At 42.5% G+C, this 13,641-nt stretch overlaps 1 protein-coding gene across 5 annotated transcripts in view; it reads right to left on the bottom strand.

The window, feature by feature from the left end:
* Positions 1–13,641, bottom strand: part of BEGAIN (brain enriched guanylate kinase associated) — a 252,168-nt gene that overhangs the window by 98,901 nt on the left and 139,626 nt on the right. For all 5 annotated transcript variants that reach the window (XM_030558745.1, XM_030558749.1, XM_030558746.1 and 2 more), the window contains one exon: positions 1,823–1,984. In XM_030558745.1, coding sequence (XP_030414605.1) covers positions 1,823–1,984 — 162 coding nt within the window. The remainder of the gene's footprint in view (positions 1–1,822; positions 1,985–13,641) is intronic.

The following is a 13,641-nucleotide window of genomic DNA, read 5'->3' as shown; positions in this document are numbered from 1 at the left end:
CCTGACGTTGTTTTTACTCTGGCAAAACTCCCACTGACTGCATGATTAGCCTTTTTATAAGATCCATGGCTCCTTCTGAGATCCAAATGTATATTATAAATAAGCAGAGATGGTAGGGAAGTAAGTATATAGATCTGATGCAATATTTACTGCACATTTTCTAAAAGGCAAAGTTGAAGCAGGTTTTATGGCAGAAGATGGTTACTACACTTAAATACAGAGGCATGTTCCTATAAGTATTCCAAGCATAGTGAACTAGTTACCTGTATGCTCTTTTAAAAGTTGCATCAAAAGGTAGTATCTCAGATTAATTTCCAGTCTGGATACACACTTTGTGTGTTTTTTGTAACATGACTGAAATAGTGGGGTTTTTTACCCATAAAAGCTTATGCCCAAATAAAGCTGTTTGTCTTTAAGGTGCCACCGGACTCCTCATTGTTTTTGTGAAATGTCTGACTTACACTTTAAACAGGATGTGCCTGAAGTAAAACATTATTTCAAATCCAGAATGTCCCAAATATTCCCTGTTCTATTCCTGAGCCTTCCACTTGCCCTGCAAAATATATTTCTTCAGGAAAAGTAATTTAATGTACAGTAGGAAGGATGGTTAACATTGCCATTTATTGGAAAACACTGTGAAAGGGTTTGAAGAAAATTGCACTAGAATGTTACTTTGACAGCTCTGATGTAAATGAAGTGATAGGAGAGAGGGGAAAAATGTGCTGTAGACAGATAAGTAGTGTGGACAGCTGACTGACTGCTCTACATAGAAGCCTGTAGATAACAAAATCATGTAAAGTAGTATATTCTATATCTCTGATTTAGGCCTTGATTCAGGAAAGCATGTATCTTAATTTTAAGCATGTGCTAACATGATTTCCTGTACTGGTGTCTTAAAATTCAACCTGTTAAAAATTCTTTATTTATAGCAATTACCTGTCAACGCTTATTTTAATGCTACAGTCCAACTAAGAAATGTTATGCAAGATTTCTGTTTCTGCTTGGAAAGGTACTTTGTTACCTGCATTAGGTGTGATGCACTGTCCATTTTCCTACATGATGATGATGATGATGATGCGTTCAGGAAAAGTTCAACTGAATTTTGTTCATAAATAAATGGATCTTTTGGTTCAGAGATTTTCAAAAATGACATGTACATACTTAAGGCTAAAGCCTGCTCCCTTTTAAGTCAATGGGGACTCGATTATTACTATTATTTATAGTGATTGGGCCCTAAATTTAGAACAGCTCTGTGCCTTTTTTTCTGCAGTTTGTATTATTTTTAAATAGAAGGCTTTTTGTTTCATGTCATACTTTTTGGAAGTAAATGTAACATGTTTTACCACACTATGATATGAAACTTCATAACATTTCATACACTGAACATAAACTTTGCTCATCTTTGAAAAACAGGGCCTAATTCTACTCTTACACCAGCGTAAATGCAGAATAATTCAACTAATATCAATGCGGTTACACTGTACTTACTAAAGAGAATATCAATATCCTTTGTGTTTATAATAGGTGTGTGTGTGTATAATAACACACACACATAATGTATATGCCATTAATGATATAAAGATTACGTAACATGTATACAATATAACTGTATGCACACACAAATATGCATATATATGTATGTGTAACACACATAGACATATATCAATATATATGTGTGTGGTATGTAACAAATATATGTATGTGGGTGTAAAGTGTACTATAAACATATTTATATAATGAATGGAGTACATATCTCTACATTGTTAAGTACACTAGTTTGTATATTCTCAATGCAGTTTGTTTATTTAAAAAAAATACTCACCTTCTCAATTTTTCGGTTACTTTTTCAAGTTCTTCCTGAGCACGTCTCAGTTCAATTTCAAGATATTGGCGTGTAGAATCAAATTCTGTTTCAAGCATTTCCAGTTTGTGGGTAGTGTAGGTTAGGCGCTTCCGTAATTCCCCCTTCTGTTCTTGCAAAGTACTGGAAGAACAAACACTGCAGTTATAGCATTTAGAAGTTCTGGAAGACTCTTTAACGATCCACTATTTTCAAGTGGCCTCATTATCCATATTGCCTCAAAAATATGGCTTTGTAGTGAGAAAGAGAACAGTACTTATTCATCTGTTTACTAATTTTTGTTAAAATTTTATTTAAAATGATCATGTTGACAATCTCTCTCCATCCATCCTTTCTAGGACACCCATCACTGGTATCCAAATGCTGTCATAGGACATTTTGTGGAAGTGTCCTCAATAAAAATATAATACATTGAAAACCAAATGTTGGTTTTACGTGATGTCTTTCATTCTGAAATGATCCAAAACTGCTTTATGTAATGCAATGTACAAACAGCCTCAATTCCCCATCTTTAAAATAATAATCATGTGTTGTATGTAAAAGAGCAATAAGACTGCTTGGAGCTCCGGTATGAAACTGCAAAAAAACCTGAGAGTCTTTGGATTAAATTTAGAAGTGTGAGCAACAAGAGTGATGTCGTGGTGGGAGTCTGCTATAGACCACCAGACCAGGGGGATGAGGTGGACGAGGCTTTCTTCCGGTAACTAACAGAAGTTACTAGATCACAGGCCCTGTGGTTCTCATGGTTGATTTCAATCACCCTGGTATCTGCTGGGAGAGCAATACAGCGGTGCACAGACAACCCAGTTTTTGAGAAGTGTAGGGGACAATTTCCTGGTGCAAGTGCTGGAGGAACCAACGAGGGGCAGAGCTCTTCTTGACCTGCTGCTTACAAAACCAGGAAGAATTAGTAGGGGAAGCAAAAGCGGATGGGAACCTGGGAGGCAGTGACCATGAGATGGTTGAGTTCAGGATCCTGACAAGGAAGAAAGGAAAGCAGCCGAATACAGACCCTGGACTTCAGAAAAGCAGACTTTGACTCCCTCAGAGAGCTGATGGGCAGGATCCCCTGGGAAAATAACATGAGGGGGAAAGGAGTCCAGGAGAGCTGGCTGTATTTTAAAGAATCCTTATTGAGATTGCAGGAAAAAAACATCCCAATATGTAGGAAGAATAGTAAATATGGCAGGCGACCAGCTTGGCTTAACAGTGAAATCCTTGCTGATCTTAAAGGCAAAAAAGAAGCTTACAAGAAGTGGAAGATTGGACAAATGACCAGGGAGGATATAAAAATATTGCTCAGGCATGCAGGAGTGAAATCAGGAAGGCCAAATCAGACTTGGACTTGCAGCTAGCAAGGGATGTTAAGAATAACAAGAAGGGTTTCTTCAGGTATGTTAGCAACAAGAAGAAAGTCAAGGAAAGTGTGGGCCCCTTACTGAATGAGGAAGGCAACCTAGTGACAGAGGATGTGGAAAAAGCTAATGTACTCAATCCTTTTTTTGCCTTTCTTCACAAACAGGTCAGCTCCCAGACTGCTGTACTGGGGAGTACAGCATAGGAAGGAGGTGACCAGCCCTCTGTGGAGAAAGAAGTGGTTCAGGACTATTTAGAAAAACTGGACGAGCACAAGTCCATGGGGCCAGATGCGCTGCATCCGAGGGTGCTAAAGGAGTTGGCGGATGTGATTGCAGAGACATTGGCCATTATCTTGAAAACTCCAGGCAATCTGGGGAGGTCCCGGATGACTGGAAAAAGGCTAATGTAGTGCCCATCTTTAAAAAAGGGAAGAAGGAAGATCCGGGGAGCTACAGGCCAGTCAGCCTCACCTCAGTCCCTGGAAAAATCATGGAGCAGGTCCTCAAGGAATCAATTCTGAAGCACTTAGAGGAGAAGAAAGTGACCAGGAAGAGTCAGCATGGATTCACCAAGGGCAAGTCATGCCTGACTAACCTAATTGCCTTCTATGAGGAGATAACTGGGTCTGTAGATGAGGGGAAAGCAGTGGATGTGTTATTCGTGGGCTTCAGCAAAGCTTTTGATATGGTCTCCCACAGTATTCTTGCCAGCAAGTTAAAGAAGTATGGGCTGGATGAATGGACTATAAAGTGGATAGAAAGCTGGCTTGATCGTCGGGCTCGGGTAATGATCAATGGCTCCATGTCTAGTTGGCAGCTGGTATCATGTGGAGTGCCCCAAGGGTCGGTCCAGGGGACAGTTTTTGTTCAATATCTTCATTAATGATCTGGAGGATGGCGTGGACTGCACCCTCAGCAAGTTTGCAGATGACACTAACCTGGGAGGAGTGGTAGATATGCTGGAGGGTAGGGATAGCATACAGAGGGACCTAGACAAATTAGAGGATTGGGCCAAAAGAAATCTGATGAGGTTCAACAAGGACAAGTGCAGAGTCCTGCACTTAGGACAGAAGAATCCCATGCACTGCTACAGACTAGGGACCAAATGGCTAGGCAGCTGTTCTGCAGAAAAGGACATAGGGGTTACAGTGGACGAGAAGCTGGATATGAGTCAACAATATGCCCCTGTTGCCAAGAAGGCTAATGGTATTTTGGGCTGTTTAAGTAGGGGCATTGCCAGCAGATCGAGTGACATGGTCATTCCCCTCTATTCGACATCGGTGAGGCCTCATCTGAAGTACTGTGTCCACACTACAAGAAGGATGTGGAAAAATTGGAAAGAGTCCAGTGGAGGGCAACAAAAATGATGAGGGGACTGGAGCACATGATTTATGAGGAGAGGCTGAGGGAACTGGGATTGTTTAGTCTGCAGAAGAGAAGACTGAGGGGGGATTTGACAGCTACTTTCAACTACCTGAAAGGGGGTTCCAAGAGGATGGATCTAGACTGTTCTGAGTAGTAGCAGATGAGAGAACAAGGTCTCAAGTTGCAGTGGGAGAGGTTTAGGTTGGATATTAGGAAAAATGTTTTCCTTAGGAGGGTGGTGAAGCATTGGAATGGGTTACATAGGCAGGTGGTGGAATCTCCTTCCTTAGAGGTTTTTAAGATCAGGCTTGACAAAGCCCTAGCTGGGATGACTTAGTTGGTGTTGGTCCTGCTTTGAGCAGGGGGTTGGACTAGATGACCTCTTGAGGTCCCTTCCAACCCTGATATTCTATGATTCTATGAATAATAATCTGTCTTTGTCTATTTAGATTATAAACTCTTCAAGTCAGGGATTGTCTCTTACTTTTTCTATATAGTGTACAGCAAAATGAGGTCCCGATAAAAAGTTGGAATCCCTAGCTGCAACTGTAATGTAATAATAATACAGATTCTGCTAGTACTTCATTGTTATGTTGGCTTTGATTATGAGCTCAGGTCCTGATCTGGAACTTGAATCCACTATGACTTAGTGGCATGAGTGTTACCAAATGAATCACATTGTCACCGTAACAGGGCAGCTTGCCCCTTTAAGAGCCCAGAGCCCTTGGGCTAGTCAGCCCTGTTCAATGAGCGCTGCCTTGCTACACCTGCACTAGGTGTTGGATTTAAGAGAAAGAAAACCCAGCAGTGGGGAACCAACTGGAGAAGAGAGCAGAAGGCAGGTAGAGGCCTGTGGAGGACAAGAGGTCCTCAAGACAGAGCAGGGAGTAACCTAAAGGAGACTGGGGGGCTCAGGGGAGAGATGGTAAGCCGCCTAGGCAGGACAAAAGCTGAGCACAGAGGGTGGGCAGAATAGTGCTGTAGTAGAAGAGAGAAGACAGATCCTTTGGGGAGGAGGGTTTGAGACAAGGGCAAATTTTTTTTTTATTGCTTTGGACATGGATATTCTGGGAGGGGTTGAGTTTTGTTAACGACTTAGCTGGAGGGTCAAGTCACTGCAGCAAGCCACCTCCACAGCAGGAGTAGGCCAAATATCAGTGTGGGGAAACTGAGGTGCAAGTGGTATGATGCTGGGACTCACCATAAGGGGAGACTTTAGGAGAGTGAGCCCTGTACAGTCACCTTGCTTTTATTTCAATATATGCTAAATATAACATTTCATAAAATTCCTTTGATGTCAATGGCAAAACTAACAGTGATGTCAGCAAGGTTTTGAATGTAAACACCACTTATGCCTGTCCCTCAACTTAGTGTGCTGGGGCCTGAAAGAATGTCAAGGGGCTACATACCATTGACTAAAGCCCACATAGACTCATAGACTCATAGGTCAGAAGGGACCAATATGATCATCTAGTCTGACCTCCTGCACAAGGCAGGCCACAGAACCCTACCCATCCACTTTTATACAACCCCTAATCCAGGAATGAGTTATTGAAATCCTCTAGTATTACTAGTCTCAAGAGAACAGAATTACCCAAAATCATGAGACTGGGGCCCAAAATTCTGATTTAAAAACCTATCAAACCATGTTTTTTAGGCTGTTTTTTGACTTCTTTTTTTAAACTCTCCTCTAGTCCACTGCGAATGTGTGTGAGATGATTTTAGATTGAAAAGTCAACCATAAAGGCACACAAAAATGCATCTCCTTAGCTGCTCAGATAGAGATTCCACTCACCCCCTCCACACCGCTAAGGTAGGAGAACTGCCATCTGCTAACAATCCCCCTCCTAGCTTATTTTCTTTGGGGAAAGAATGGGCAGGCTGGAGACAAACTGACCTAATTAAGGCAACATGAGTCACACTCACACAGAGAATTTGTTAATGTGTAGGACTGATGAGTTACAGATACACATATGAAAGAACTTTTTAATTTATATCAATCACTCATAAATGATAATGTCTCAATAGAAGGACAAGATGAATGAGGTAATTTTACTGGACCAACTTCTGTTGGTGAGAGAGACAAGTTTTTGAGCTTACACAGAGCTCTTCTTCAAGTCAGATTGTTTAGTGTAAGTAGTTAACTCATATTTCATGGGGCCATTCAAGATGAAGTGGCCCATTAACACCCTTCCAGTCAGGGGGGAAGGAAAGGAAGGGTTGGAAAGGCAGCTGGGAGAAGACTCGGACGGTTGTTACTGGGTTATAGATTTTTGTAATTGTAGGGAGGTAGGGTGGTTCCCCGGTGCCCTGGAGAAGGATGAGCTCCACTGGACACCAAAGTGGGTGGAGCCAGAGTACTCCAAGCCCACCACCCCAGAGGGTCAGAGGCTGGACAGGAAGTATAAGATCCCAACCCCATCGCTCACTCTAGAGGCAGCTGCTGGAGAGGCCAGACGCCTCCGGCCCAGCTTGTGCTGGGGAGACTCTAACAACCAGTGGCAGACCTGGAGACTGGCCTGACCAGTTGATACTTGATGCGGATCAGCACGTGGGAGAGTCGCTGAGCCTACCACTCACCAGCTACCCAGAAGAGTTGCTGATCTTACCCCTCGCCAGCTACCCTAAGTATCCAATGGCGATTGACCCCCCTGAGGACACCACCTTGACTTGGGTACCTCCAGAGAGGGAGTTGGGAAGTAGCCCGGGGGCAGCTGACCTGAGTCTGGCGGCAACACAGCCGGAACCTATGTCAGTGTGTTGCAGCCGGGATCCCCACTGACAGCAGCAGGCCTTTGGCCGCTGCTAGGGCCCCAGGCTGGGATGCAGTGGAGTGGGTGGACCTGCATCCCACACTGCCTCCCAACATGTGGGTGGCAGTCTCCCCCTCTCCCAGGCCACTCGAAGCCTGAAGCCTGGGTGTGCTATATACCTGTGTTTGCTCAGCCCCTGCCTGAGGGCCTGAGTCTTGAACTCATCACTGCCCTGCCCTGACCTAGGGCCTGGGCTTGTTATCTGCTAGTTGTTACCTGTGTATGCTCAGCCCCCTGCCGGATGACTTGAACCAGGACTCCTGGGGCCCTACCAATTCCCCAGGGGGCCGTGCAAGGACTAAGGGAGGTGGTGTGGTTCCCCGCTGCCCCAGAGAGGGACGAACCCCAATGAACCCTCTCTACAGTAATAAGCGATAAATCCAATGTCGCTGTTTAGTCCATGATTTTTAGTGTCTAGCAAAGTTATGAATTTAAGATCCCAGGCTTGTCTTTTGAAAGTGTTGTGTAGGTTTCCTTGAGGATGGGGACTGATAGGTCAGATATGGAAATGATCGCTTTGTGAATAGTGTTCACCCAGAGGTGATATGGGGTTCAGGCACACTATGGGATTGGTTCAGCTTTTGCAAGAAGCAACAATTCTCTGAATCTCCCCCCTGCTACTTCTCTGTCCAAGACTTGGGAGTGCAGGATGACCAGATGTCCCAATTTTATAGGGACAGTCCTGATATTCGGAGCTCTGCTTTATATAGATGCCTATTACCCCCGTCCTGATTTTTCACATTAGGTATGTGGTCACCCTACCTGCCTCCCACTTCTATGGACACCCACCTCCAATCCCCACCCCTCCCTCCTGCCCCTGACATCCCCTGCAACCCATTTCCCTGTAATTCCTAAATTGCCTCCTGTTCCCCCATGCCTACCCCCTCTCACTTGTTCCATCCACCTTTCGTAGTATCCATACTGTTCCTCACAGTCTCTGTCCCGTCAAGCCCCCTGAACCGAGCGGCAGCCATTTTGCCTGTGAGTGTGTCTTCAGTCTAATTGAAAATAGTGGGAGGTGGCACCTATCTTTATTAAGGGCAGCCTCATTTCCACAAACAGACAGACAGTAGGGAAAGATGGCCTTCTTCAGCCCCATTGACAGTAATAGGAGATGGTGGCCATACTGAATCAAGGAAAATACACGAGTTGGTGCCTTTCATCATATTTTCATGAGACAGGTAAAATCTACCCCATATTGCTAGAGTCAAGATAAAATTGTGAGAGTTGGCAATACGGCACTTGTTTGACTTGTCTTTAATACACTGGCTCTCATTGGTATCTCTTCTTTTTGTTACAAAAAGAACCCACATATATTAAAGGAAAAAGCTTTAAAATTCCTGCTTACTGTAACAGAGTAGCCTTAATCTTGGAAATAGCCTAATGTTTTGCCAACACCATGTTCTATTTTTATTAATTTTTTTGTATGATTACAGTTGTACTTGGCTTACCACTAGTAGTTGCACTATTTTAAAAATAATATATCTTAATTCAGGGAACAAATGCTTCTCTGCTTAACATAGTCATCTGGATTTCTATTTTTTTCTCTTCCTCTTAAACGATCAGTACCTTGAAGGAACTGTACACCAATATAGGGCTGGATCCAAAGTGCGTAGTGAATCTTTCCATGGACTCCAGTGCATTTTGGAACAGGTCCATAGTGGTTGCTTATAGGGAAGTATCTTTAGAATTATGCATACACTTATAGTTAGCCTTATAATATTACTATGATACATTATTCTGTGAGCACTTTAGGAAGGAGAAAGGAGAAGCAGGAATACTGCGTTAAACAGAGACCCATTTGTTGCTTATGGCCCAAGTTAAGCAGAGCATTCAAACATGTGCTTAATTTTTAGGCAGATGCTTTAGTCCCCATGAAGTCAGCTTTGAAGGGTATAAGTGCTTATGTTCTTTGCCAAATAGGGATGGGTTATTCACTTGCTTAAAGTTCAGTACGTGCTTGAATGCTTGGCTGACTCAGGACCATAGGCAACAACTATAACTATGTAAAATTGAAGAGAAAGTGTTGATAGAATATATTTAGGCTACTTTCAAGACCAGGGTTTATGCTGTTTCAGTAAGCAGTGATTCTGAAATGTGGGGCTGTCCATACACTGAGAAAAGGAGAGGACCATTCCTAGAAACATAACCCAGCGACGACTTTTTTAACTAGAAAGACCAAATTGTCCGTTTACCTTCTAGTATCAACATTTAAAAATGAATTAAAAATTAACAACTCCTATTTAACATCTGTTTTAACTCATTCTGATGGATAAATTGGTTGTTTAGTTTTTAAGATTTTTTTTAAGAGTTAAAAAGTATATGAGAGAGTTTGCTTTAGTAACATGCAGTATATAATATATTACATTCCATGTTAAACAATTGATGATAGAGTCAAAGGTGTGTGTGTAAAATCTATATAATTTAAAATAAAATATATAAATAAAAACTTACAAAAAGTTGAAAGCTGAGAAATATAGAAATGAGATTCAGGGGTGGGTGGGCAGGAAGAAGAGTAAGTGAAGAGAGAGAAAGAGAGGGAATGCTGAAAACCAGGAAACTCAGCCAAATGTTCACAAACAAATACACCAATAAAGCCCCAAATTCAGGAAAGCACTTGAGCACGTGATTAAGTCTATCCTAATTCAGGACAACACAATGTACATAACTTTAAGTGTGTGCTTAAGTCCTAATGACTTCCATGGGATTTAAACACATGCTTAATTCTCTTGAATAGGGATTTTTTCCTGAATCAGGGCCTAATAAATCTCCAGTATTGGGGTTAAGAATGAAAGCAGTGACCGATCCTAACGTATGGTAGCATGGAGAAGGATTATCTATGGCTGTATATTTGTGCATGGACGAGTCACCACACACACCCCTTACCATTAGACACAAGCTTTACTTTGCTTCCAGTTGTCTGTGGAAAAACACAGGAAGCAAAGGTAAGACAACATGAGACAGAAACAACACTAGACAAGGGAAGAATATTTTCTTTTAGAAAGAAAATGTAAAGGGTCAAGTTCAGAGCTCGCATAACTCCAACAGAGTCAGTGGAGTTCAGGGATGCATTTGGCACAAATTTTCTTTTTCACAATTTTAAGAATTTTCACAATTTTAAGAATATTTGACATGTTTTCCTGCATTCTACATATGAGGTTCAGCTCTGAAACCATTTCCCCTCACTTCTGAGCACTGATAATCCCACACAGTTTAATGCTATAATTCTTTTTCCGTCTGCTTGGTGATATAATTTTCTTGTTCTACGAATCTGGTATCTAAAAAAATAAATGTATCTTTTTGGATAGTTTTCATTGTGTATCACTCTGATTTTTTTGACTGGTAACCCATACAATGTTGGAAAGGGTTCATGCTGTTTTGATATGGCACTGCCAAGATGATACGAGAGAGAGATTGATCAAATGTGGATTTTCATGCAGTCGTGTCAATTACATTGCATTTTTTCTTTCTTCCTAAACAATGACCTTCCAAAACCTAGTTCCATTTAATGCAAAAGTGCCTTTTTTTCCCCAGTTGTCATAAACCAGTTCTGCAGAGGCAGGATGACTATACCCTCTTAACACTAGAGAATCACTGCATTTTAATTCAGGATTTACCTACTGTTGCCAACAGGCATTCACAGTTCTTCATTGCATGGTATATATTCTTTATTATAATTAAAAACACAGGAAAATGATTTAGTGAGGAAAATAGAGTGGACCTATTCTCTTCTCTTCCCACCCCTTCTTCCATTAAAGCATCAAGACAAAGATTTAAAAAAAGGAAAGGCAGGAAAGACACATTTGCTAACAACTTCAAAGACAAGACCATGTTTACACTACAAAACTATGTTGACTTAAGTTACCTTAGCATACAGCTGCTACACTTATTAAATCACTTGTGTGTGCACACTTGGCTTCTTGAGTTGGCAGTGTGCTTCCTCACTAGGAACACTTGTATTAATGCAGAATGCAGTGCAGCATAGGTACGTATCCCACTGTGCAACTTGCCACATTCCAGTGCAGGGTCTTTTGGGAAGTCCTTGCAATGCCTGATGGGACCAAAACGAGTTGCACGGGATAACTAGGTGCATGGGGTCAATTTCCCATAATACACTGTTCTCCATTTCATAATTTCATCTGCAGCCCATAATATTTCACGCTTTCTTTTCAAAGTCCCACAGACCCACACATCCCTCTTCGCTGTCCACCATCTCTGACAGAACTACTATTGTCATGAGTGTTGCAAGCACAAGGCACCTGATCCTTCAGTATTTGCAGAGCCATAAGAGGAACTGCAGGAACCATAATGATGCCTTGGAGGCTAGATTGCTATGGGACACTGGAAGAAACAATTCAAGGTTGTTGGTGGCATTCATGAAGCAGCTGAAGATGGTGGAGCACTGGTTCTGGGCTCAAGAAACAAGCACTGACTGGTGGGACTGCATTGTCATGCAGATTTGGGATGACAAGCAGTGGCTGCAGAACTTTTGGATGCACAGGCCGTATTCCTGGATCTGTATGTCAAACTTGCCCAGCCCTCCAATGCAGGGACACCAAAATGAGAACTGCACTGACAGCTGAGAAGTAAGTGTTGATTGTACTGTAGAAACTTGCAATGCCAGAGTCAGGAATCAATTTGGAGTCAGAAATGCACCGCAGGTGCTGATATCATTCACCTGTGCAGGGCCATTAATCACCTCCTGCTACACAGGACTGTGACTCTAGGCTATGTGCAGGACATAGTGGATGGTTTTGCAGCAATGAGGTTCCTGAACTAGGGTGGGAAGGAGTGATAGATGGCACACATATTCCTATTTTAGCACCAGACCACTTTGCCACAGAGTACATCAACAGAAAGGCTGCTTTTCTATGGTTATGCATGGGCTTGTGGATCACTGGGGATGCTTTACCAACATCATTGTGGGCTGGCCAGGAAAGGTGCATGACACATGCGTCTTTAAGAACACAGGACTGTTCAGAAAGCTGCAAACAGGGACTTTCTTTCCTGACTGATAGATTACCATTGGGAATATTGAAATGCCAGTAGTGATCTTGGGGGACCCAGCCTACCTCTTGCTCCCCTGGCTCATGAAGCCATACACCAGCCATCTCAACAGCACCAAGGTATGTTTCAGCTGCAGGCTCAGCAGGTACAAAATGACAGTTGAATATGCCTTTGATCATTTGAAGTGCAATTGGCATTGCTTACTTAAAAGATTTGATCTTAATGAGAAAAATATCCCAATGGTTATAGTTACCTTCTGTGTCCTGCATAATATATGTCAAGCAAAAAGGGGAAAAGTTTCTGCTGGGGTGCAGGGCAGAGGTGGAGTGGCTGTCTGCTGAATTTGCACAGCCAAATACAAGGGCTGTAGGAAGAGCTCAACATAGAACTATATGGCTCAGGGAAGCTTTGAAAAAACATTTTAGTAGTGAGCCAGAGTATTGTGTGTTGCTGTAGTGGGCTCTACCTGGTCTTACTCTTTTGTGGCCCAGAACACATCATGTAGGGATTGCTGTGTATATAGGAATCTAACATTGTCAATACACCTATTAATGTTGTTTATGAATGATGTTATGGGTTCTGTGACACAGTGCAGTAACAGGAAATTGATCGCTGTCAGACCTGCTCCTCACCAGCCAGCATATGTTGTGAACTAATAAAGATGAATTATGTTCCAAAAGATAGACTTTTATTCTGTAACATGAGCCAGGCAAATAAAAAAGACACTTAATAAATTAAGGGAACAGAACTTATGAAGAGGAAAGAACAGTCTTTTTCATTTCAGGTACATATACACAAACTGTGTCTTTCACAGGAATGTTCGTGAAGCTGTTATTTTCTTTAGTGTCCCCCTGGGTGGAGGCAAGCAGCTTACATCAGCCTAGCTGTGGAAGTGTCTTCACATAAATTGCACAAATCCGTTATGCCACATGGAATGTTGAGGGGGTGTATAGGGAGGTCCCAATGAAGAGTTTTATATGGGCTGCAGAGGGAGGTGAGCATGGGATTTTTGAACCTGCAAGTCTAACAGAGTCTGAAGCATCTCTGTTTGCTGTCTGAGAAGGGCAAGCACCTTTCTCCTCTCCACTCTAGCTTTGTCCAGGCTGTCTGCAAGGATGATCCTCCAGGCCCTGTGCTCATTCTCTGATGCAGCACTGGTTTGCAGGATCTCATAGACTCATAGACTCTAGGACTGGAAGGGACCTCGAGAGGTCATCGAGTCCAGTCCCCTGCCCTC

This window comes from Gopherus evgoodei, chromosome 4, assembly GCF_007399415.2.
Source record: "Gopherus evgoodei ecotype Sinaloan lineage chromosome 4, rGopEvg1_v1.p, whole genome shotgun sequence".
Classification (NCBI taxonomy): domain Eukaryota; kingdom Metazoa; phylum Chordata; order Testudines; family Testudinidae; genus Gopherus; species Gopherus evgoodei.
This window is presented reverse-complemented; position numbering and strand designations above follow the sequence as displayed.